The following is a 26,563-nucleotide window of genomic DNA, read 5'->3' as shown; positions in this document are numbered from 1 at the left end:
ACATTGGTTATAATGTCTTCAAATTATTATTTTTAAATTCTCAGTCATATCTGGTGTCTACAGAAATCATTTCTTTAGCAGCTTAAAACAACACACATTTATTATCCCACCGTTTCTTCATGTCGGAAGTCCAGGCACAGCTTTGAGGGGGCTCTGTTTGGGGTCTCAAGGATACAGTTAAGGTATCAGCTAGGCTGCCATCTCACTGAGGCTCAGTGGGAAGAATCTGTTTCCAAACTCATTGAAGCTGTTGGCAAAATTCATTTCCTTATGGCTGTAGAACTGAGCATCAGTTTCTTGCTGATGTTTGGCTGGGGTCCCCTCAGCTCCTTGCGGCTGGCTGCTCATAGCTCTTTGACACATGGGGTTTCCCTACATGGTGACTTTCTTCTTTAGAGCCAGCAAGAAAGATGGATACTTTACAAATCACGGGCTTTACAATTTTATGTAATTATATATTCATTTCCATGTAGTTACATATATGCCATCATCTCAACTTCATGTGGTTGGTTAAAAGCAAGTCACAGGTCCTACCCACACGGGAGTAGGAATTACACAAGGGCATCCCAGGAAATAAAGAGGCATTTTGGAGCATCTTTTTTTTTATATTTATATATTTATTATTTTATTGTATAAATTTGACATGTAGGATTAAGGTGTACAGTGTATTACTTTGATACATTTACTATTGGAATATGGTTGCCATTATAACTATCACATTACATTTAGTACTATATTGTCTACATTCGATGTGCTTTACTTTAGACCTCTATGGCTTATTTAGTACTTGTTACAAGTTTGTACACCATTTTACTCTCCATTTTTTATTTTATTTTTTCCACAGGTGTGACTTTTCTGGATTCCACATATACATGATATCATACAGTACTTGTCTGACTCTGACTTACCTCACTTAGCATAATGTGCTCAGGGTCCATCCATGTTGTTGCAAGTGGCAGTATATTTTCCTTTCTCCTGCCTGAATAATATTCTATTGTGCATATTACACCCCATCTTTTTTTATCCATTCATCTACTCATGGGCACTTAGGTTATTTCCATATCTTGGCTATAGTGAATAATGCTATGATAAGCATGGGACTGCTTATTGAAACATCTCATTGAATTCCTGTGTTCACTTCCTTTGGTCATAAGGAAATGGAATTCTGGGATATACCCAGAAGTAGAATTGCTGGATTGCATGGCAGATTTCTATTGAAATTTTTGAGGACCCTCCATATTGTTTACCATAGTGGTTGGACTAATTTACATTCCCACCAACACATACAAGGGTTCCCTTTTCACCATATCCTTACCAGTACCACTTGTCCTTTGTCTTCTTGATGATACCCATTCTAACAGGTGTAAGGTGGTATCTCATTATGGGTTTTATTTGCAGTGCCCCTGATAATTTGTGATGTTGAGCATTGTCTCATGGTCTGTTGGCCATTTTCATGTTCTCTTTGGAAAAATGTCTGTTTGGTTCTGCCAGTTTTTAAATCAGATTGGTTTTTTTTGTTACTAAGTTTTATAATTCTTTAAATATTTCAGATATTAACCCCTTCTCTGATACATGGGTGTGCAAAAATTTCATCCCATTTATAGGCTGTCTTCATTTTAAATTCTTCTACTGTGCAGAAGCCTTTGAGTTTGATGAAGTCCCATTTCTTGATCTTTTGCTTTTGTTACTTGTGCTTTTGGTGTCTTGGACAAAACATCATTGCTAAGACCAATGTAACATATAAGCTTCATTCCTATGTTTTCTTCTGAGAGTTTTATGATATCAAGTCTTACGTTTAAGTCTTTGTTCCATTTTGGGTTAATTTCTGTGAGTGGTGTGATATAAGGGCCCACTTTCATTGCTCTGAATGTGTGTCTCTAGTTTGCCCTGCACTGTTAGTTGAAGAGACCATTCTTTTCCCATTGGGTATTCTTGGTTTCCTCATCAAATAGTAGTTGACAGTTTGTATCAGAATTTAATTCTGTGCTTTCTATTCTGTTCTTCATTTGGAGTTCTCTGTTCTGCTCTATATTTTGTCTAAGTTTCTATTTTCATGCCAGTATTATACTGTTTTTGTTATTATGTAGTATAGTTTGCAGCATAGTTTTCAGTCAGAAAGTATGACACCTACAGTTTTGTTCCTTTTTCTCAAGATTGCTTTGGCTATTTGGGTTTTTGTGCTTACACAGAAATTTTAGGATTGTTTCTGCTATTTCTGTGAAGAATGTCTTTGACATTTCATTGGGGATTGTGTTGCATCTGTAGATGGCTTTGGGTAATATGACCATTTTAACAATATTAGTTCTTCTGATCCTTGAACATAGGATGTCTTTCCATTTGTATGTCTTTGATTTTTTTTAAAAAACATCTTGTAGTTTTTATTGATCTTTCACTTCCTTGATTTAATTTATTCATAAATATTTTACTGTGTTTGATGCTATTGTGAATGGGATAGTTTTCTTCATTTTTTTCTGGTCTTTAATCACTATTTTAAAGGAGGACAATTGATTTCTGTATGTTGATTTTGTGTCTTTCCACCTTAGTGAAATCATTAATTCCAACAGTTTTTTTATTGACTTTTGGGGTCTTTCTATGTAAACTGTCATCAGCAAATAGCAACAATTTTACTTCTTTCCTTCCAATTTGGATGCCTTTTTGTTTTGCCAAATTGCCCTAAATAGGAGTTGCAGTACTATATTGAATAGGAGAGATGAGAGTGGGCATCCTTGTCTTGTTCCTGATCTTAGAGGAAATGTTTTCACTTTTTTCTCCATTAGGTATAATGTTAGCTGTGGGTGTTTGTTATACATGACCCTTTTTTGTTGAGGTTTTGATGCGGTGGTTCTTGTTTGCAGAGTCAAGAATGAACTTCGCAAACACTCAAGGTACGAGAGCAAGGCAGAGAGTCTTTTATTTAGAGATAAAAGTGAGAGGACAGAGCTCCTGGCTCAGGCCAGGAGGTGACCAGGGAGCCCCAGGGTGGTGCTGTTGTCTAGGGGATTTATAGGTGGTTGAGAGACAAAGGGCTAGGGGTGCACACCTGCTAAGTGATCCCAAAATGTTTATCTTTGAAGAGACATTAAGTTTGTTATTAGTCTTCCTGGTTATTTACAAGAAATTTACTGCTCTGGTTTCCTCCCAGGATAGCAGTTTCCTGGCCTGGGAGCATATCACTAAAGACTGCCTGCTTTGCTCCCAAGGTGGGCTGCATTATTGTCTGTCTGTTAAAGAGTATGTTAAGAAACTTACTTTTTAACTAATTGGGTTTTAAAATGCAATCTTATTTTTAAAATGGAATCCTTCCTGTTTTTACTAAGTTGTTTTGGGCTTGTTTGCCGAGGTTGCAAATCACTTGATTTGGGCTGGAGGAGGAAAAGTAAAAAAAATAAGCTGGGTCCCCCCTGGAGGCCAAAGCAAATCCCTACTCTGGGTAAGCCCATGGTCCCTGTCTCAGTTTGTTCCTTCTATACCCAGTGTTAAGGGTTTTTGTCATGAAAGGATGTTGTATTTTGTGAAATGCACCATCTGTACCTTTTGAGACGATCATGTGATTTTTATCTCTATTAAAAGATTTTATCTTTACATTTTTATATTTTATTGATGTGATGATTTAGTTTCATTGGTTTGTATTTGTTGTATCATCCTTGCATCCCAGGGATAAGTCCCACTTGGTCTTGGTGTCTAATTGTTTTCTTGAAATTAGTTTGTTAATATTTTGTTAAGAACTATTGCATCTATATTCATCAAGGATAATGGTCTGTAGTTTTCTTGTGATTTCATTGTTTTGATATTAAGGTAATGCTGGCTTCATAGAATGAGTCTGGGAGTGTTCCCTCTTCTTGAGATTTTGGAAGAGTTTGAGGAGGACTGATGTTAATTCTTCCTTAAATGTTTGGTAGAATTCACCAGTGAAGCTGTCTGGTTCTGGAATCTTCTGATAGGAGTTTTTTGATTACTGACTCAATCTCTTGGCTTGTTATTGGTTTGTTCAGATTTTCTGTTTCTTCCTGATTTGGTCTTGGTAGGTTGTTTCTAGAAATGTGTGCATTTCTTCTAGGTTATATAAATTTTTGCCATATAATTAATTATTCACAGTAGTCTCTTATGATTGGTGTTTCTTCCCTTTTACTAACTGGAGTTTATTTGTTCTTTTCTTCCTAGTCCCTTGAGGTATAAAGTTAGGTTGTATATTTGAGATCTTTTCTGATTTCTTAATATATGCATTTATTGCTATAAATTTTCAGAGCTGCCTTTGCTGCATCCCACAAAATTTGACATATTTTCATTTGTTTTGAGATCATTTTGTAGTTTATTTCTTTGATCCATTGGTTGTTTAGAAATGTATTGTTTCATTTCCACATAGTTGTAGATCTCTCACTTTCCTCTTGTTTATTTCATCCCATTGTAATCAAAAGATGGTAAATGGAATGATTTCAGTCTTCTTAAATTTGCTAAGATTTATTTAGTGGTTTATCATATGATCTGTCCTGTAGAATATCGCATGTGCACTTGAGAAAATGTGTATCTGATGTTGGATGGAATGTTCTGTCTATACCTGTTAATTTGTCCTAAAACATGTCCATTCCAGCATGTTTTTGTTGACTTTTTGTCCGGACAATCTAGCAGTTACTGATAGTGAGGTATTGAATATTGAAGTGCCCTACTGTTATTGTTGTCAGTTTGTCTCTTAATATCTGTTAGCATTTGCTTAATACATTTCAGTACTTACATTTTTGGAGCGTATATATTTGATTGTTGTGTTTTTTTTATATATTTACCCCTTTATCTCTTGTTACCTTTTTTGACCTGAAGTTTATTTTGTTTCATGTAAGTATGGCCACACCTGCTTTTTGGGATACCATTTGCTTGGAGTATTATCTTCCATCCCTTCACTTTGAGGCTATCTTTAGATAGCCTTTAGAGCTGTGTGTCTTTAGAGCTGAAATGAGTATCTTGAAGGCAGCACATAATTGAGCCTTGTTTATTAATCCATGTAGGGACTCTATGCCTTTTGATTGGTGATTCCAATGCAGTTACATTTAGGGTAATTATTGATATGTAAGGACTTAATACTGCCATTTTAACTTTTGTTTTCTGGTTGTTTTCTATCTCCACTTTTCCTTATGTTTTCATCCACCTTAAGTTTCTGCCTACCTTTAAAATTGGCTTTGCATGATGATTTGCTCAGTTTCCCCTTTCTTCATGTTTCATATCTCTGCTTTAGATTTTATTTTGTGGTTACCATGAGGTTAGCATGAAGAGTCTCATAAGTAAAATAATCCTTTTTGTGTTGTTAGCTTGTATCTTCATTTGCCTATACAGGTTCTGTCTTTTTTTTTTCTGTCACTATTTCTGTCACTATTTTTGCTTTCAGAAATTATCACTTTATATACTTTGAGTCTGTTACCAAATTGTAGTCACTATAGTTACTTTTAATGCTTTTTACTTCAATCTTTATGCTTTTAGTAAGAGTTCAATACCCCATTCTAAATAGAATTACAGTTTTCTGATTCTCTCACCTTATTCAGAGTTTTGTGTACTTTTGTCTTTTCATTTCAGAAAAGATCACCTTTCAGTATTTCTTGATGAAACTCTCAGCTTTTGTTTGCCCAGAAAGGACTTTATTTCTTCATATCTGAAGCATAACTTTGCTGGATCAGGTATTCTTTTTTTTTCTTTTATTGGTTTTTTTTTTTTGGTATCATTAATCTACAATTGCATGAGCGATATTATAGTTACTAGACTCCCCCCATCATTAAGTCCCCACCACAAACCCCATTACAGTCACTGTCCATCAGCATAGTAAGATGCTATAGAATCACTACTTGTCTTCTCTGTGTTATACAGCTCTCCCTGGGCCCCCCACCCCTACATTATGTCTGATAATCGTAATGCCCCTTTTCCCCCCCTTTTCCCTCCCTTCCCACCCATCCTCCTCAGTCCCTTTCCCTTTGGTAACTGTTAGTCCATTCTTGGGTTCTGTGAGTGTGCTGCTGTTTTGTTCCTTCAGTTTTTTCTTTGTTCTTATACTCCACAGATGAGTGAAATCATTTGGTACTTGTCTTTCTCCGCATGGCTTATTTCACTGAGCATAATACTCTCTAGCTCCATGTTGTTGCAAATGGTAGGACTTGTTTTCTTCTTATGGTTGGATAGAGTATTCTTGGTTGGCAGTTTTTATCTTGGAATACTTTGAATATGTCATTTCATTCTCTCCTGGCCTGTAGAGGTTCTGCTGAGAAATTTGCTGATAGCCTAAGGGGGGAAGAGTTCCTTTGTAGGTTACTTTCTTTTTTTACCCTTGCTGCCTCTAGGATTATTTCTTTATTATTGATGTTTGGCTGCTTTAGTATAATGTGCTCTGGATAAGGCCTTTTGTGTTGGAATGATAAGGTGATCTGTTAGCTTTATGGATTTGTATATCCAATTCTTTCCCCAAGTTTAGGAAGGTCTCAGCTATTATCTCTTTAAATAAACTCTCTGCCGCCTTCTTGTCTCCTTCTGGTATACCCATTATACTTCGGTTGGCTAAACTAATGGAATGTGATAGTTCTCCATAGGGTTCGTTCCCTTTTAAAAACTCTTAGTTCTGTCTCTTCCACCTGAGTCGTATCTAGATTCTCATCTTCGAACTTGGCTATTTGCTCTTGCATATGATCTGCTCTATTTCCAGTGCTTCCTAATTCATTCTTCATCTGATTTATTGAGTTCTTTAGTCCCAGAATTTGTTTAGTTCTTTTTAAAAATTTCTATCTTTGGTAAAGTACCCCTTCTGTTCATTCATTTTATTCCTGGGTTCATTTAATTCTTTCGGAGTTTTCTTGTTCATTTAATTTCTTCCTAACAGCTGTTTTGAATTCTTCATCAGATTGCAATCTTCTGTATCTTTGTGTTTGGTTGCTGGAGAATTCTCTTTTTCTTTTTGTGACAGTGCACTACCATGACTTTTCACGGTGTTTGATGACATGTGCCTTTGCTGGTACATTTGAAGTAGCCAACACCTTTTTTATTTAGATAAAGCTTTCTTTGTACACCGTCCAAGTTTGGCAGTTAAAGGACTTTCTTTCATTTTCCAGCAGGTGGCACTATAGCACAAATTTTGGGGTTCTCTTAAGGGAGCTGCTCAGTGGCTGCATTTGAGAGAGCGCTCAAAAAGACGAGGAAACAGGGCTGGCAGCAGAGTGGGGAGGCTTGTGTCCGGCCCTGGAGGCTTCGGGTATGCCTGTAGCCCTGGTAGGGGGAGCCTCAAGGGAGGGAGTCTCTGAGGCCAGAGTGGGCCTCTTGCTGACTCGCAGGGCTGACAGGAGGGAATAACGGGTGACTTGCTGCTTCTCTGCCCTCCTCCTCTGCCTTTCCCTCCCTGGTCAGGTGTCTGGCTCCAGAGGACCAGGCAGCACTAAAGAGCAAGGAGACCCCCCAGCTGTGGCCTGTGGGGCCAGGTAGGCTTCCACTCCTCACTTCCCTCCTCTTTGCCAGAGAGTCACTGGTGCTACTGGGTCACCTCTGCTGGTGCCTCCAGGGTCACTGGGCTCCTTAGTGCTGTATAGAAATCAGTTTTGTTATTTGTTTCCCTCTTTTTCTACTTAGCCTTCAAGGAGCGCATCCTTCCCCAGGGAGGGAGACATGTCAGCCAGGCATCTCAGGGACACATGAAAAGCCCAGCGCCATAGTGTGGGACAGATACTGCGGTGCGTGAGCACTGTGAGTGTAGTTAGAATGTTTTCTATTATATCAAGTAGTTTCTATGTGAAACATTTGAATACCACTTTAAAAGATATTCATGGATTTATTCTGCCAGCAAAAATGGGAGATTTTTTGCAAAGTAACCAAAAATAGAAGGAAATAACATCAGACAGATGAGCTTAAGGCAGTAGTCCCTCACTGGTGTCGTCTGTCCTTCTTGGAGTCTGCCCTGACCACTTCATGGTGTGTGGGCCTGTTGTCCAAAGATGGAGTACAGGCTTAGCCACTTTCTTGCATCTCAGCTTCTTCAATGTTTGTACATCCTTTTAGAAAATTTAAGTAAAATCTTTAGCAAGTTGTATTAGTATTTCTTAGCCCACTACATAGTGTATCTGCCGTACCCTGAGAATCATCACTGCTTTGTATTACCCAGACAGCATGTCCCTGGGGAGATGAAGACAGGCTGCAGTCACTGTCAGGTAAACACTGGAGGGGGATATTTAAGAAGGCCAGAGACAGGGCAGACCTTTATTTTGCATGATTACATTTAGAAAATAACAGGTGCTCCTTGTGGCAAGCGTGTTAAATGTAGTTTCTAAGCTGGATTATGCTATTTTTTTACATGTTAATATCACACGTATTACTGTCTGACTCACCCACATATATGTAACATTGTCATTGTCACTTGTAGGGAATATGTAGAAAAATGTTTCTGTATCAAATATTTTGTGTGTTTTACTAAGCAGTGAAGTACTGTTTCCCATATTATGGAGTAAATGTTTCACAATGAGCTGTTGGTTTTTTCTGTTGTCAAGTCTTAAGACATGTTACCATCTTAATGACATTGACCTGTTTTTAAAAAGCTGTTATAATTCCAGTATTTTTATATGAAATCATTTTCATTCAGACAATTCTGTGCACTAAATTTTCTCTCTGTTGTGCCTCATATCATGAATGTATTCTAACAAGTCAGCAGGAAAGACTTTGGGCTGCATCTTTATCTCATTAAACATAGCTGAGTTTTTATTGAATCATAACAATATAGTTAATTCTGTATGTTTCTTTCCTTCAGTGAACCTGACAAGTTGATCCCAAAGAAAAGGGTACTTACAGAATATGCAGAATATTATAAAGATATTTCCAAGGTGTAGTGTTCCTCTCCCACAAAACTATCCTAACATGTGACATAAAACATATGCTTAAAATTAATAAGTCAATAAGTAGACTAGAAAATAAGAAAGGATAGCTGCCTGAATGAGAAAACAGTAGTATCTTAGTAAAGAAAGCACAGGATTAGACTAAAGAACACAGATGTCACCCCCACAATTATAAAGAGAGGAGCTCCCCGAGGTGGAGTAGACCCAGGGCCTCCTCAGGCTCACAGTTGTGGCCACCAGGACAGCAGGGCTCTGGGGGTGCTCATGGAAGGATGACAAGTGAGTTTATCTGGACCAAATACTCCCCAGTCCCCAGCACTTCATTTACACCAGAACACAAGCAACAGGGGATCATCCCTGGCTGACGGTGAGGTACAGGGGCCTTGGGTTGGAAAGGCAGGGAAATTCCCAGGAGACTAGAGCCACCAGCCCCAAGGAGGGGCGTTCGGCCCTCATGGGCATTACCTCCCAGCAATTCCTTCAGGAGAGATCAGAGCTTGGGGTCTTCTAGTTCCCCACTACAGATGATGCCTTTATGGGTCCAGCTTCATGAAGGTAACTGATCTGAACATGTGCACAGTCTCCAAGCCTTGTGTGCCACCACACAGGTTTTCTTCAGAGTGCCCTGAGCTTTCCTAAGCACAGTAAGGTGTAGACACAGCATTCACACTCCTGTGTCTGCACCCGAAGTACCTGAGCACCAGGTTTAGCAGAAAGTGGTTGCAGGTTGGTGGTGCACCCAGACACCTTGCAGAAGCATGAAAATGCAGGACATGAGCGAATCCTGAGGGCTGATGGACTGTTCAGCTTCCTAATTATGGTGGAGGTTACATGGTCGCATGTGTTCGTCAAAACTAATAGAGCTGTGCACGCTTTTTTAAAGGGTGCATTTTACTCTGTGCAAATTACTCTGCAGTACACATGTTCAAACCTTTTAATTTAAAACAAGAAGGATCTTTCCCCTAGGTCTCCATGTATTTCTTTTTTTGTTATTGCTTATTTCTCCCTCAGCTGCAGCCTGTGTGTTAACTGTATCATGGTGTTTCCCCCTAGCAGATGGTTGCAGTGCTCCCTTCGCGTTCTTGCCTCCTGCGTCCTTCAGCAGCTCCTGGGAGCTGTCCAGCAGCCTCAGCCCTGGGTTTGCAAGGCTTGGTGCAGAGATGGTGAGTCTGCCTTTTCCCTCCTATTCGTACTTGGTGAATCTCTTTGGATTTTCATTTAATAAAATACTTACACTTTTATGACTGGTGTCTTGAGGAAGGAAATAAAATTCCAAATAAGCAGACTGGCTCACATTGGAACCTCCAGAGTGTATCTGACATGAGTAAGTTAATCACTTTGTCACTCTGGCCCTGCTGGGCCTCTGTCAGTACAGTCCTCAGGGCACTGAAAGAAGTTACCCCTGACTTAAGAGTGTCTCAACTCTGTACAGTCATTTCCAGATCCAAGTATTGAAGGCCTTAGAATTGTTCATGTCCTTTTGTTTATCTTGAATTTTTTTTTCCTACCACATGTATACATTGCTTCAGTACATTATCCCAGATTATTAAATGATCTCTATTTGGACAAGAAAATTAACAGAATAAGAAGCATTTTAAAAGGTTAGGCTTTGAATATTCTTTAACTATAACTCTTAGTTTATTTCTTACTGTGCCTGACTTGATTCTCTTGCTAGCACCCACTGAGGAAGAATAGGGATAATAATGGCTTATTCATGCTCCATTGTGAATATTCTATTTATATTTGTAAGCATATCTTTGAGGCCTATGTTTCTTTTCCATATGCTAAACAGAAGTGTAGAAAATGGAATGTTATCTTGCTATATAAATAATAGGAAACTTCAAAACACTATATGCATGGTGACAGGGCATCACCCTGGCATTTTCCGAGCCAAAACTGAGGTTGAAACTTCTGTGAGTGAATTCTCAGGAAATTGAATTTACATTATGAACAAAAAATATTTGTCGGCATGTAAGAAAAATACACCAAAAGTGTTAACACTATTAGTATTATGCTTCCCTATTTCTTTATTGCCTTCCTTATTATTTGTGCTTTTCTGTTTTTTTTATTCCCTTTTGCTTTCCTTTGTGTTTTCACTAAATTTAGGGCACTTCACATTGGACCACAAATATATTATGGCCTTTATTGTAGGCAATATGGTTATCAGAATATACGTCTCACTTAAAGCACTTACTCTAATAAAGCTGCTTTAAAATCACTTTTTTATCATGTTAATAGGCATCCGTTTTTATTTTAAGACTTAGTTTTATGTTTCTATGTAAGTAAGATAAAGTGTGAATGTGTGTCAGTTAAAGCAATTGCTAAAAAGTGCAAAATAATAAAAAATTTTAAGTGGGTATTATGTATTTATATGGCACAGTGGAGTTTTTGTCTTTTAATAGCTTTATACCTAATGTAGTCAGTTGTAGTGGGGATCCTCCAACTAGTCAATTACTACTCCCCAAGTGACCACGCAGAAGACCTGACAGACCGCAGGTCAGTGGACACACCACATGTTAGGAGGAACAGGGCTCCTGGCCGGGAAAAGCTCCCTCCTTCTCTGGACCATGGGCCCGGTCCCGTTGTAACTCCAAGTGGAAAATATTTTCCCAGCCCAGGGCAAAATAGCTTTGAAACCGAAATCAGTCAAAGGGAGAAATAAAGTGGGAGAAACTCATTTATTTCTTACAAGCAGGCATCCACTTCTGCTTGCCTGTGTCTCTCATGATCGGCTGCAGAAAGGGACCTCACCAAACCTCTCCACTCCAGTTGTACACTCGTTCCCCCCATCCTTGTAATCACCTGTTGATACAGACATGGACTACTTCTCTCCACGCTTGGAAACACCTATTGATATGTAGATGCACAGGGCCAGGTGAGAGATTCTAGAAATACTTCAGTTTTACCCACAGCCCACCCCTCCAGAAATCTCGCCTCACAGTCTACTCACTCCCCATCTTCTGCAGTGACCCCTGTGGAGAAAACTGGAGCACTATAACTAGACTAATAACACACAGTCACAACAGCCATGAAATCATGATAATCCTGAAGCCAGAGAATTCAGCTAGGTTCAAAGTCCTATGAAGATCTAGTCCAAAGCTTACCCATTCCACAGGCAGGCAGTAGCTGAATGGGAGTTCATTGTAATCATCACGCGGTAGCTGCAGCCAGGGGGCAGGTCCAGTCCACAGGGACTGTAGAGGAAAATAACCTTAAGAGCGATAAGATTCATGTTTTAATGACACCAGCATAGGCAAATCTTGTCCATTAGGTAGGATGCATGCAAGGGAATGGTCCTGTGATAGGATAGTGGCAGGAATTAGATCATGTCCTGGTGTAGAATACCAGACTTTCACCCCCTTCCCTGTGGGAGTTACAGATGTGTCACTATATAGGGCTATAGGAGGTACATGCACTGGCCATAAAAATAAAACACAATTTCCCCACAAGATGCTCTTACCTCCAGGACATTTTAGGTACACTACTCTGATCTTTGGGGACCACTCTGCTGTGAATCCAGCAATACACAGGCCTTTTCCCCAAGGTGCCAGAAGGGCCAGCCATCACTGGTCAATGTGTTGAAATGTCCAGGGCCACGTCCATTCAACAGTGTCTCCAGAGTTTAATGCAGTTGTGGCTGGCAGCAGGATGTTGTTCTGCTGGCCATATCCTGGCTTCAATAATGCCTCTTTGATTTGCATACACAGTTGTACAGGAGAGGCAGCAAGGTGTGTTAGCATATCCATAGGGCTCAGGGCTCCTTTTTGGGGCTTCTCATTCCAATGCCGTAGCACTGTCCATAAGTGAACTGACCACCCTCATAGACTATTTGTGTCCGTCTTCAGGCCAGATTTCAACAAACCATTGTACCTCTATCTTGCCTGCCCTGTACGATTATATGGTACATGAAACTTCCACTTAATTCCTAATTGCTGCACACATTCTTGAAATGCATGTCCAGTAAAATGGGTGCCTTGATCATTCTCAGTCACTTGCGGCTGCCATAGGCTGCAAAGAGATGCTGTAGGCCCCTCCTGGTGGTATGACATGCAGGAAAAGCAACCAACAGGCCAGTAGCTGTGTCCACCCAAGTCATGGCATACTGATATCCTTCTGATATGGACAGAGGCCCAATGTAGTCTATCTGCCACCTGACAAGGTGTATCGGCCCCTTTACTATTGTCCCATGTTGCTGCAGGACTTGGTGTAAGTCCCTCTTAGAGCACACAAGGCACTCCTTTTGAGCTCTGCTGACTTCTTCAAAGGTCACTGGCAAGCCCCACCAATGGGCTACAGCCCACATTGTCTTTTGCCCCAGTGGTGTAACCATTGGACCACATCAGAGGCAGGCTTTCCTTCTAGCCAGTACACCAGGGCCACTATGTCTGCTTCATCATTCCCTGGTGATGCCAAAGGCAAATGGCCAGTCACATGATACATGGTAACTGTCTTAGTCTGACCAGAGGCCCATAGGTCTTGCCACAACTTTTGCCCCCAAAGGGGCTGGTGACCAGCCATCATCCAGTTGGCATGGTACCATGTCGTTAGCCACAGGGTCAGGCCATGATAGATGGCCCAGCTGTCAGTACAGACAAGTATAGGGGAGGGCTCCTGGGTGATCATGAGCCATATGGCCCACAACTCAGCCCATTGGCTGCTCTTCCCCCTCCATCCTCCATCAACATTGTCTCAGTCTTAGGAAGGAATGCCACAGCCCTCCACTTTGGGGGCTGCCCACAACTGGAGCCGTCTGTGTACCAAGCATCTTCAGGTATATACTGGGACTTTTCCCTCCTGATAAGGACTCTTGACCACCAATGACTCAAAAGCAAATTCTTCCTGCTTTCTACTGGTATACGTCACTGGCCCCAGTAAGCATTGGAGTTCTCCACTAAGGGGCTAGTAGAGAGGGTGCTACACTGCTGTAAATATGCATCCCATTTGGCCAGTGTAGGCATCTGTGTCATGCCACTCCGTGGCCTTCGGATCCAGTCTTGCACCCACCCCTCAATGGGATGGGTGGTTATTACCTTGATCAGAGCTATTCCAGTGATAGGCTCTGTAGCCAGCAGGGTGTTGTACACACCAGCCAGTTGCTTTTCTATCAAGGTGTACCGGACCTTTGCTCCTTTCCATAGCTGAGATCAGAATCCAATAGGTTGGTATGTCCATTCAAGCCACTGCCAAAGACCCCATCCATAACCATCTTCAGTTACATGAACATCTAGCTCACAGGGCCTTGATGAGTCCATTACACTCAAGGCCTGCACAGCCTTGACTGTTCACTTAGCAGCAGTAAAAGCAGCTGCACATATGTCATCCCAGTCCCACCTGATGCCCTTTCGTACCAACTGGAATAAGGCTTTAGAATTTGTGCCAAGCATGGAATAAACACTCTCCAGTAGCCCAAAAAACCCAAACACTCTTGTAATACTGCCACAGTGGTAGGGGTGGGGAAAGCCTGGACCTTGTCTATAAGTGCTTCTGGGATAACTTTACTTTTTCATGATCAGACAACCCCCAAGAACATTGCAGACAAACCAGGTCCCTGAACCTTGGTGCTGTTCCCAGCCCATCCTGTCTCCTGTAGATGTGGCAGCACTCTAGGAACTGCCCCTTCTAAATCTGCAAGAGAATCAGATGTGAGCATGATATCATCAATGTAGTGATACAGTTGCACCACTTGTGGTTTCTTCCATGTGGCCAAGTCCTGGGCTACAAGTCCGTGACAGATGGTGGGACTGTGGAAGTATCCCTGTGGAAGGACAGTGAATATCCACTGCCGGCCTTCCCATGTGAAGGCAAACTGTTCCTGACTTTCCTGTGCTATATCAATAAGAGAAGAAAGCATTAGCAAGGTCCACAACATGATATGTCCCTAGTTCATGACTGAAGTTGTCCATAAGGGCTACTATAGAGGGAACAGCAGCACGCAAAAGGGGGTGTGACTATTCAGTTCTCCGTAATCCACAGTCATATGCCAAGAGCCGTACGCTTTTTCACTGGCTACAGCAGGGGATAAAAGGACTATGAGTGGGCTTTATGATGCCCACATTCTCCAACTACGTAGAGTTTCTTCAATTTCCTGTATTCCCCAGGCAATTTACACTGCTTAGTATTTGTCACCCGCCTAGTTACAGGCAGAGCTACGAATGGGTGATTAGCGTGTCCCCTCAGATCAGCCCTTACCACACGTACCCTCAGTCTGAAGTTACTTGCAGTGGTCTGTAACCACAGGCCCTGTAGGATATCTACCCCCAAAATATATTCAGGGATGGGAGAGATGTACACGATATACTCCTTAGGGGGTAAACGCCCTATCCCCCTGTGGGATTTGGGCTTTTTTCACTCTAATTGCCTTACCCCCGTAGCCATCTATCCCAGCAAGCGTCCCAAGAAAATGCTCAGCGTTGACATAAATCTGAGAACATTCAGCTCCTGTGTCTACCAGTGGTAGGCTACATTGTACATTCACAGGGGAGCTATGAATTGCTAATTCTATGTGTGGCCTCCGGTCCCCACCATGTCCCCCAGGGTGGGGGCCTTGACCCTTCCGTCAGTTGAAGAGCGATGACTAATTATCCTCCTGTGGGGATGAGGGCCCAGGCAGAGCCTGAGTGCTATCCCCCAGGAAGTATTTCAGAAACGCAGGCTGGACATGGGGCTTTGCCTTCAGCATCCGTGTCCTGGACCTCAACGGCTGGAACTGCTGCCCTGGCTTTAATTGGTGCCACAGTTCTAACAAGATCCTTTTGGGCTGCCCATCAAGTTTTTCTTTCACTACCCCCGCCTTTATCAAATCAACGCACATCTGGGTCCTCGAGACCTTCATGGGGCCCTTTGCAACTCCTTTATGGGCCCTCATAACTCATACTTCCTTCTGTGCTCTTATTGTTTCAACCTCCCCCAGCTGTGCTAAAAGTATGAGTAGCCTCATTATGGGTTGCCCTTTGTTGGGGGAAGAATAGTCACTAGGGTCCCAAAGAGAGGTGGGGGAGCCATATGGAGCTCCAGATTTCTCATTCCTACAGTGAACAAGTCCTCATCAGGGCCCTGGAAGTCCATATTATAGGACATATTTTTCATGCTTAGCCCCCGTAGCACCTGCTGGAGCTCTGCATACGTTTCCCAGCTAGTGGGTAAGTTTGGTAAATCACCCTTTTTAGGCCCAACTGCCCTGATAGCTGCTGCCATCCAATCCAGAAGTGCCTGATTCCCTGAGGTGTGACAGGCACTTTGCAACTGCTGCCAGAGGGAAGGGTAAGTGGTCAGGGAATCCAGTCAACTCACTTCAGAACCCAACATGATGTTTTCCATCTTCATACCCCAAAAATGCAAAAGCCATGTATGAGGCAGAGGTTCCAACGGCTTTTGCTGAAACTGCATGCTCATGTCCACCAGCTCATCCTAGGTATAGGGGAGGAGCATGGGGCGCTCCACAACCCAGGGAGGGGGCGGCTACTCCTCCCCCTGAGGAGCCCATGGTGGTTGTGTTTTTATTTTCTTAATTACAACCTGGCAGACCCTTAATACAGGAGAGGCTAGTGCCTCAGGCAGTGGCCTCGGCAACAGTTTGGCCCTCATCCCCACCCCCTCATCCTCCCTGCACACCTCCTCTACCATCTCCGGGGCTGAAGGCACCCCTCCTTCCTCCCCACCCCCAGCGGCCTCTTACAACGCAGATTCTTCAGCTGCCTCCTCCTGCACTGTTATCACACCTTCAGGGAGTGTGACCTGTCTTCTCAATGACTGTCTCTCTTCAAGGCATCCCATAGCTCATCACCCAGCTCCTCCACACAATGCTGAAGTGTCTCTCTCTCCTCGATAATCCTTTCCACTATCTCGAGAAAAAGACATCCCACAATCCCAGCTGCTACATGGCCTCTCTGGGCCTCTATGCAGTCTTCTAGCTCATGGAGGGCTGATTCCACAGCTTCCAGTGTCTCCACCCTTCCCAAATTCTGGGCAAGGCCCCACCCGTCTAGGGGTTGCTTTACCCTAGACCAATTCCCCACTATGGATGGGTTCCTGAATTGGCAGCCCCACAGATAGGAGGTTCCCAGGTAAAGCTGCCCCCTCCAACACTGCAGCCACTGGGACCTCCCCACCATCCACAGTGGGGGCTCTATGTATCTCCCGACCATCTCTAGGGACAGCCTGCTCAAGGGTCGCACCCATGAAGACAGATTTTGGGTTCAGAGATCCTGCCAGCTATGCCAGATGTAACTCAGGTGGAAAATATTTTCCCAGCCCAGGGCAAAATACCTTTGAAACTGAACTCAGTCAAAGGGAGAAATAAAGTGGGAGAAACCTGTATATTTCTTACAAGCAATTGTCTGCTTCTGCTTGTCTGTGTCTCTCGCAACCCAGCTACAAAAAGGGACCCCAGCAACCTTCTCCACCCCAGTTATACACTTGCTCCCCCCATTCTTGTAATCACCTGTTGATACAGAGATGGACTACTTCTCTCCACCCTTGGGAACACCTATTGATACAGAGATACACAAGCCCAGGTGAGAGCTTCTGGAAATGCTGCAGTTTTATCCCCATCCATGCTTTCTGTTCACCCCTAGCAATCTGTTTTGCTCTCTGGTATCTTACAGCAGTTCCAGGACCTGGGGCATTTCTGCGGATGCTCACCTCTTTTTATCCTCTCCTTTCCCTCACCATTGGATCACATGGCCAGGACACCACCATGCTTTGGATCTGAGCTACCAAATCAAAGCAACTACAGCTACAACAAAATGAACAATTTAACTCTTCATTTTGTTCATAATACACTTAAGTCTGTTATTTCATTCATTGCCAAAATGTAGGTTCTGTTTCTTCACTTTAGATGGTGGTGCTGCATAGCCTTATTAGATGGTCATTACCACTGAAGCACTGAGTGAGATTGGGCTGGGGATAAAGGAAATTGGGTAATCTCAAGCCATAGTTCTTCTTGATGTCAGATTGTATTATTTTGTATTAAACTCTATGACCATGATGATTCTCTAGCATGGGGAGTAGTTTTATTCTTTGTTCAGATTCCTGCAGTTCAGAGTGAAAAAGCAGGATACCAATCTTAATAAAATTTGCTTTTGTTAATGAAGAAAACTGTTTATTATTATTTTAATTTAATGCTTTAGTTAGCGATCAACTGAGTTGGTTACAAATTCATTTTCTATTGGTTTTGATTTTATCTCCCTTATGTTAACCTGAAATAATGAACAAAAGAATTCAAAATTAGGTGTGATTTATTGAAGGCTTTAGATTATCTCTAGTGTTTTAGTGTCTCTTAATAGATTTTGATGGTCTATGGAAGAGTGATTTAAGTATTCTGATCATGAATATTTAACAAACAAAAAATAATCAAACCAATACATAAATGACTGGGTATTTTTAACATCACAGACGTTAAAGCCTTTCTCTAGTGGAGTGTAAAGATCTCAGTTAAATTAGCAGACATAAAGCAAGTAGTTTTCCAGTTAGACAACTGGAAGACGCTGTGGAAGTAGCTGTGGTAGTTACTGAAGCCCTGGCCTGAGGGATGAGAGCAGAAGAAGGTAACTTAAGAGTAGATGGGTCCCATGTGACTCACGTTAAGGGAGCAGAGTTGACTTTTTGGATGTGTCCTCATTCACACCACTTGGATGCCACCACTGGTTCTTTCGCCTCACTAAATGATGAGTTGGTGGGCCAAACTAATGTACTTACACATCCACGTTATCTATCCTTTTCTTATGGGGAGGGGTCACTTTTTCCATGAATGGTTTGATGAGTTAGGAAGCATAATCCAAAATTACTGTTAATTTACAAAAAGACATTACCATGAATGTTGGGCAGAATAGAATGTAATTAATTAAATACATATTTGTTTTTTACATGTTTATAGTTTCAGGATAACCTGAAATTTAATGTGTCAATTAATAATAAAATGCACGTTCTTTAAACCAAATTCAGTGCTGCTTTTCAAGCAAGCTCCGTGTAACATTTATAGGTTTAATTGGAATCTCAGGGTGGGAAATGATGATCGCACACATGTGTAACTGACCCTTGAAGTAACAGCGTAACATGCCTTAATGAAATGCTTTATTCCCATGCACTTGGGAAATCCTAAATGTGTTAATCAACCTGTAATTGTGCTTTCATACTATGGAAAATTGAAGAAATAAAATTACAGTTGAAAACACAGTAATAGCATATTTTTGTGTCCAGAAACAACAAATGCTTTTTATTTTCTATTTTTTTTATAAATCTCTCCCATCTGCTCAGTAGGTCCAAAATGGAGTATTATGATTTCTTACTTTTTTCTGTTGTTTTTTATTTACTACCACTGAGCCCTGGTATTGCCTGGAACCTCTTTTAGAATAGTTTTCCCCATGCTAATACAGGTTAATGTTCAGATCAAGCCCTAGTAAAGAAGAAATGGCAAGCAAAAGCAAAAGTTAGGTTTATTATTGACAAAGATTATTCCAGTTATTGGGTAAACCTCCAAAAGACTAATTTTAAAATTCTGGTGGGGAGTTTTGGGATAAGTGTTTTTTTATCCCACATAGCCCATTTGTCTTACAATGTTAGTACAGAATGATAATTTCTAGCACACTTCTCATACACAGTGTTCATGGGGCAGGTCCTTGAGGAAGGAGAGGAAGAACGGCAATGTTTTAGTGGATGTTTCTGTTGCTTAACCTGATATGTAGAAATACTCAAAAATTGGTCTTCAGATATTCAATTATCCAATAATTTCCTATTCCTGAAGAATGTTTGTAAACATTTAGAAAAAATACTTATAATTGGACAATCATGTCAAAGTGTAAAGTGTTTAAAAGTAGCAATAAAACAATACTGTGGCAGCATGTAATAAATTTTCAATATTTCTGAATAAATGAATTACTTATATTAGGAAGATATTCTTTACATACAATTGCAGGACTAGGTTTTCTTCATGACCAATAATTGACTTACTTTTTCAGCTTACTTGAGGAATAACTGACATATAATACTGTGTAAATTTAACATGTAGGACATGACATGATTTGGTATACATGTAAATCGCAAAATGATTACCACAGTAAGGATGAATACATCCATCACCTCTCATTGTCACCATTTTTGTGGTTTTGATGGGAGAACTTTTAAGATCTACTCTCAGCAGCATTCAAGTGCTACAATAAGGCTATTTAGCATAGTCACCATGCTGTGTGTTAGATCCTCAGTGCATTTTCTGCTGAAACTGTTGCCCATTGACCACCATCACCTAGTCAACTGTTTCTATGATTTCAGTTTTTTTAAATTCCACATATAAGTGAGATCATGAAGTATTTGTTTTTCTCTGTCTGACCTATTCCATTTAACACATTGCCCTTAGGTTCATCTATGTTGCTGCAGGTGATGGGATTTCCTTCTTTTTGTGGCTGAATATTATTCCATTACATATACATACACACCACATTTTCATTGTCCATTTCTCTGTTGAAGGGCACTTTTCCATATCTTGGCTCTTGTAAGTAACACTACAGTGGATATGGGCGTGCAGATCTTTCTTCCAGGTAGTGATTTCATTTCTTTTAGATATATACCCAAAAGTGGGATTGCTGGATCATATGGTAGCTCTATTGATAATTTTTTGAGCAACCTCCATACAGTTTTGCATAGTGGCTGTAACAGTTTACATTCCTACCTTAGTGCACAAGGGCTCCCTTTTCTCTTCCTTGCCAGAACTTACTATCTTTTCACTTGAAAATAACCACTCTAACCGGTATGAGGTGATATCCTATTGTGGTTTAGACTAACATTTCCTTGATGATTAGTGACATTGAGTATCTTCTCATATACCTGTTGGCCATTTGTTTATCTTTGGAAAAATGTCTATTCAGCTCCTTTGCCCACATTTTAAAGTCAGATTATTTGTGTTTTTATTATTGAGATATGTGAGTTTCACATATTTTTGGTATTAGCACCCTATCAGAGACATGGTTTACAAATATCTACTCACATTCCACAGGTTGTCTTTTCACTCTGTTGATTGTTTCTTTTGCTGTGCAGAAGCTTTTTAGTTTTATGTAGTCCCAATTGTTTATTTTTGCTTTGGTGCTTGTACTTTTGGTGTCACAGCCAAACTATCTTTGCCAAGACCAGAGTCACGGAGTGGACCTGCCAAATGTTCTTCCAGGAGTTTTAGTTTCAAGTCTTACATTGATATCTTTAGCCCATTTCGAGTTAATTTTTGTGAGCGGTGTAAGATACGAATCCAGTTTTATTATTTTGCATGTGAATATGCAGTTTTTGTAACAACAGTTATTAAAGAGACTCTCCTTTTGAGTCTTTTTAGCTCCCTCATTGATGATTAATTGACCACATGTGTGTGGGTTTATTTCTTAATTCCCCATTCTTCTAGAATGGTCTGTGTGTCTACTTTTCTGCCAGTATTGTACTATTTTGATATATATAGCCTTGTAATGTAGTTTGAAACTAGGAAGTGTGATGCTTCCAGCCCTGTGATTCATACCCAGGATTGCTTTAGCTATTCAGGGTCTTCTATAGTTCCTTATGAATTTAAAGATTTTTTTTGCATATCTGAGAAAAATACCATTGGAATTCTGATAAGGATTGTATTGAATTTGTACATGGCTTTGAGTAGTATGGAAATTTTAACAATATTAATTATTATCCATGAGCACAGGATATTTTTCTTTTTATTTGTGTCATCTTCAATTCATTCATCAGTGTTTTAGTTTTCAGTGTACAGATCTTTCACCTCCTTGGTTAAATTTATTCCTAGGTATTTTATTCTTTTTGATACTATTAGGGTTGTATTTTCTATTTCTTCATGTTCAGTCTTAGTAGGATGTATATTTCTAGGGATTTCCATAGGTTGCCCAATTTGTTGGCATTTACTTGTTCATAGTAGTCTCTTATGATTCTTTGTATTTCTGTGATATCATTTGTTATGTCTTCTCTTTCATTCATACTTTTTTTTAAATTTTAGTATCATTAATCTACAGTTACATGAGGAACATTATGTTTACTAGACTCCCCCCTTCACCAAGTCCCCCCCATGAACCCCATTACAGTCACTGTCCATCAGTGTAGTAAGATGCTGTAGAATCCCTTATTGTCTTCTCTGTCTTATACAGCCCTCCCCGTGGCCCCCCTTACATTATACATGCTAATCGTTATGCCCCTTTTCTCCCCCACCCCCTTATCCCTCCCTTCCCAGCCATCCTCCCCAGTCCTTTTCGCTTTGGTAACTGTTAGTCCATTCTTGGGTTCTGTGATTCTGCTGCTGTTCTGTTCCTTCAGTTTTTCTTTGTTCTTATACTCCACATATGAGTGAAAGCATTTGGTTCTTGTCTTTCTCCACCTGGCTTATTTCACTGAGCATAATACCCTCTAGCTCCATCCATGTTGTTCTGTTGTTGCAAATGGTAGGATTTGTTTTATTCTTATGGCTGAATAATATTCCATTGTGTATATGTACCACATCTTCTTTATCCATTCATCTACTGATGGACACTTAGGTTGCTTCCATTTCTTGGCTATTGTAAGTAGTGCTGTGATAAACATAGGGGTGCATCTGTCTTTTTCAAACTGGGCTCCTGCATTCTTAGGGTAAATTCCTAGAATTGGAATTCCTGGGTCAAATGGTATTTCTATTTTTAGTTTTAGTTTTTTGAGGAACCTCCATATTGTTTTCCACAACAGTTGAACTGATTTACATTCCCACCAGCAGTATAGGAGGGTTCTTCTTTCTCTGCATCCTCACCAGCATTTGTTGTTCCCAGTCTTTTCTATGTTGGCCATCCTACTGGTGTGAGGTGATATCTCATTTTGGTTTTAATTCGCATTTCTCTAATGATTAGTGATGTGGAGCATCTTTTCATGTGTCTGTTGGCCATCTGAATTTCTTCTTTGGAGAAGTGTCTCTTCAGCTCCTCTGCCCATTTTTTAATTGGATTATTTGCTTTTTCTTTGTTGAGGTATGTAAACTCTTTATATATTTTGAATGTCAATCCTTTATTGGGTATGTCATATGAATATATTCTCCCATACTGTAGGCTGCCTTTTTGTTCTGTTGATGGTGTCCTTTCCTGTACAGAGGCTTTTCAGCTTGATATAGTCCCACTTGTTCATTTTAGCTTTTGTTTCCCTTGCCTGGGAAGATGCTCATGTTTATGTCCAAGAGATTTTTGCCTATGTTTTTTTCTAAGAGTTTTATGGCTTCATGACTTACATTCAGGTCTTTGATCCATTTAGAATTTACTTTTGTGTATAGGGTTAGACAGTGATCCAGTTTCATTCTCTTACATGTAGCTGTCCAGTTTTACCAACACCTTCTGTTGAAGAGGCTGTCATTTCCCCATTGTATGTTCATGGCTCCTTTACCATATGTTAATTGACCATATATGTTTGAGTTATTGTCTGGAGACTCAATTCTGTTCCACTGGTTTGTGGGTCTCTTCTTGTGCCAGTACCAAATTGTCTTGATTACTGTGGCTTTATAGTAGAGCTTGAAGTTGGGGAGTGAGATCTCCCCAACTTTATTCTTCCTTCTTAGGATTGCTTTGGCTATTTGGGGTCTTTGGTGGTTCCATATGAATTTTAAAACTATTTGTTCCAGTTCGTTGAAGAATGCTGTTGATATTTTGACAGTGATTGCATTGAATCTCTAGATTGCTTTAGGCAGGATGGCCATTTTAACAATATTAATTCTTCCTAGGCAAGAGCATGGGATGAGTTTCCATTTGTTAGTGTCCTCTTTAATTTCTCTTAAGAGTGTCTTGTAGTTTTCAGGGTATAGGTCTTTCACTTCCTTGGTTAGGTTTGTTCCTAGGTATTTTATTCTTTTTGATGCCATTGTGAATGGAATTATATTCCTGATTTCTCTTTCTGCTAGTTTATTGTTAGTGTATAGGAAAGTCACAGATTTCTGTGTATTAATTTTGTACCCTGCAACTTTGCTGAATTCCAGATACGAGTTCTGGTAGTTTTGGAGTGGAGTCTTTAGGGTTTTTTATGTTCAATATCATGTAATCTACATATAGTGACAGTTTAACTTCTTCTTTACCAATCTGGATTCCTTGTATTTCTTTGTTTTGTCTAACTGCCGGGGCTAGGACCTCCAGTACTATGTTGAATAACGGTGGGGAGAGTGGGCATCTTCCCGATCTTAGAGGAAAAGCTTTCAGCTTCTCGCTGTTCAGTATGATGTTGGCTGTGGGTTTTTCGTATATGGCCTTTATTATGTTGAGGTACTTGCCCTCTATACACATTTTGTTGAGAGTTTTTATCATGAATGGATGTTGAATTTTGTTGAATGCTTTTTCAGCCTCTATGGAGATGATCATGTGGTTTTTGTCCTTCTTTTTGTTTATATGGTGTATGATGTTGATGGATTTTTGAATGTTTTACCATCCTTGCATCCCTGAGATGAATCCCACTTGGTCATGGTGTTTGTTCCTTTTGATGTATTTTTGAATTCGGTTTGCTAATATTTTGTTGAGTATTTTTGCATCTACATTCATCAGAGATATTGGTCTGTACTTTTCTTTTTTAGTGGGGTCTTTGCCTGGTTTTGGTATTAGGGTGATGCTGGCTTCATAGAATGAGTTTGGGAGTATTCCTTCCTCTTTTATTTTTTGGAAAACTTTAAGGAGAATGGGTATTATGTCTTCTCTGTATGGGTGATAAAATTCTGAGGTAAATCCATATGGCCCGGGCCTTTGTTCTTCGGTAGTTTTTGATTACCGCTTCAATTTCATTGCTGGTAATTGGTCTGTTTAGATTTTCTGTTTCTTTCTGGGTCAGTCTTGGAAGGTTGTATTTTTCTAGGAAATTGTCCATTTCTTCTAGGTTTTCCTGCTTGTTAGTGTATAGGTTTTCATAGAATTCTCTAATAATTCTTTGTATTTCTGTGGGGTCTGTCATGATTTTTTCTTTCTTGTTTCTGATTCTGTTGATGTTTGTTGATTCTCTTTTTCTCTTAGTAAGTCTGGCTAGAGGCTTATCTATTTTGTTTATTTTCTCAAAGACCCAGCTCTTGGTTTCATTGATTTTCTTCTACTGTTTTATTCTTCTCAACTTTATTTATTCTCTGATCTTTATTATGTCCCTCCTTCTGCTGACTTTAGGCCTCATTTGTACTTCTTTTTCCAATTTTGATAATTGTGACGTTAGACTATTCATTTGGGATTGTTCTTCCTTCTTTAAATATGCCTGGATTGCTATATACTTTCCTCTTAAGACTGCTTTCGCTGTGTCCCACAGAAGTTGGGGCTTTGTGTTGTTGTTGTCATTTGTTTCCATATATTGCTTGATCTCTATTTGGAGTTGGTCGTTGATCCATTGATTATTTTGGAGCATGTTGTTAAGCCTCCATGTGTTGTGAGCCTTTTTGCTTTCTTTGTACAATTTATTTCTAGTTTTATACCTTTGTGGTCCGAGAAGTTGGTTGGTAGAATTTCAGTCTTTTTGAATTTACTAAGGCTCTTTTTGTGGCCTAGTATGTGGTCTATTCTGGAGAATGTTCCATGTGCACTTGAGAAGAATGTGTATCTTGCTGCTTTTGGGTGTAGAGTTCTGTAGATGTCTATTCCGTCCATCTTTTGTAGTGTGGTGTTCAGTGCCTCTGTCTCCTTACTTATTTTCTGTCTGGTGGATCTGTCCTTTGGAGTGAGTGGTGTTTTGAAGTCTCCTAAAATGAATGCATTGCATTCTATTTCCTCCTTTAATTCTGTTAGTATTTGTTTCACATATGTTCGTGCTCTTGTGTTGGGTGCATATATATTTAGAATGGTTATATCCTCTTGTTGGACTGAGTCCTTCCTCATTATGTTATGTCCTTCTTTATCTCTTCTTACTTTCTTTCTTTTGAAGTCTATTTTGTCTGATACTAGTACTGCAACACCTGCTTTTTTCTCCCTATTGTTTGCATGAAATATCTTTTTCCATCCCTTCACTTTTAGTCTGTGTATGCTTCTGGGTTTGAGGTGAGTCAATTGTAAGCAGCATATAGATGGGTCTTGCTTTTTTATCCATTCTATTACTCTGTGTCTTTTGATTGGGGCCTTCAGTCTGTTTACATTTAGGGTGATTATTGAAAGATATGTAACGATTGCCATTGCAGGCTTTAGATTCGTGGTTACCAAAGGTTCAAGGGTTGCCTCTTTGCTATCTAACTAACTTAACTCACTTATTAAGCTATTACAAACACTGTCTGATGTTTCTTTATTTCTCTCCCTTCGTATTCCTCCTCCTCCATTCTTTATATGTTGGGTGTTTTATTCTGTGCTCTTTTGTGTTTCCTTTAACTGCTTTTGTGAGTAGTTGATTTTATTTTTTGCCTTTAGTTAGTATTTGGTTGGTCTGCTTTCTTTGCTGTGATTTTATTTTCTCTGGTGATGTCTATGTAGCATTAGGAGTGCTCCCATGTAGAGCAGTCCCTCTAAAATACCCTGTAGAGGTGGTTTGTGGGAGCCAAATTCCCTCAACTTTTGCTTGTCTAGGAATTGTTTAATCTCTCCTTCATATTTAAATGATAATTGTGCTGGATACAGTATCCTTGGTTCAAGGCCCTTCTGTTTCATTGCATTAAATATATCATGCCATTCTCTTCTGGCCTGTAAAGTTTCTGTTGAGAAGTCTGATGATAGCCTGATGGGTTTTCCTTTGTAAGTGACCTTTTTCCTCTTTCTAGCTGCCTTTAATACTCTGTCCTTGTCTGTGATCTTTGCCATTTTAAT

At 40.2% G+C, this 26,563-nt stretch overlaps 1 protein-coding gene across 7 annotated transcripts in view; it reads left to right on the top strand.

The window, feature by feature from the left end:
* ZNF484 (zinc finger protein 484) overlaps window positions 1-26,563 on the top strand; it is a 214,710-nt gene that overhangs the window by 171,404 nt on the left and 16,743 nt on the right. For 4 of the 7 annotated variants that reach the window (XM_057498434.1, XM_036896905.2, XM_036896900.2 and 1 more), the window contains exon 2: window positions 9,897-10,003. In XM_057498434.1, the coding sequence (XP_057354417.1) occupies window positions 10,001-10,003 (3 nt within the window). In that variant the 5' untranslated portion in view covers window positions 9,897-10,000. Of the gene's footprint in view, window positions 1-5,931; window positions 8,163-9,893; window positions 10,004-26,563 lie in introns of those variants that run through there. The other 3 variants (XM_036896902.2, XM_036896907.2, XM_057498433.1) reach the window with 2 other exon arrangements.

This window comes from Manis pentadactyla, chromosome 3, assembly GCF_030020395.1.
Source record: "Manis pentadactyla isolate mManPen7 chromosome 3, mManPen7.hap1, whole genome shotgun sequence".
NCBI lineage: Eukaryota > Metazoa > Chordata > Mammalia > Pholidota > Manidae > Manis > Manis pentadactyla.
Note: the sequence above shows the minus strand (reverse complement) of the source record. Positions and strands in the feature narration are given on the sequence as shown.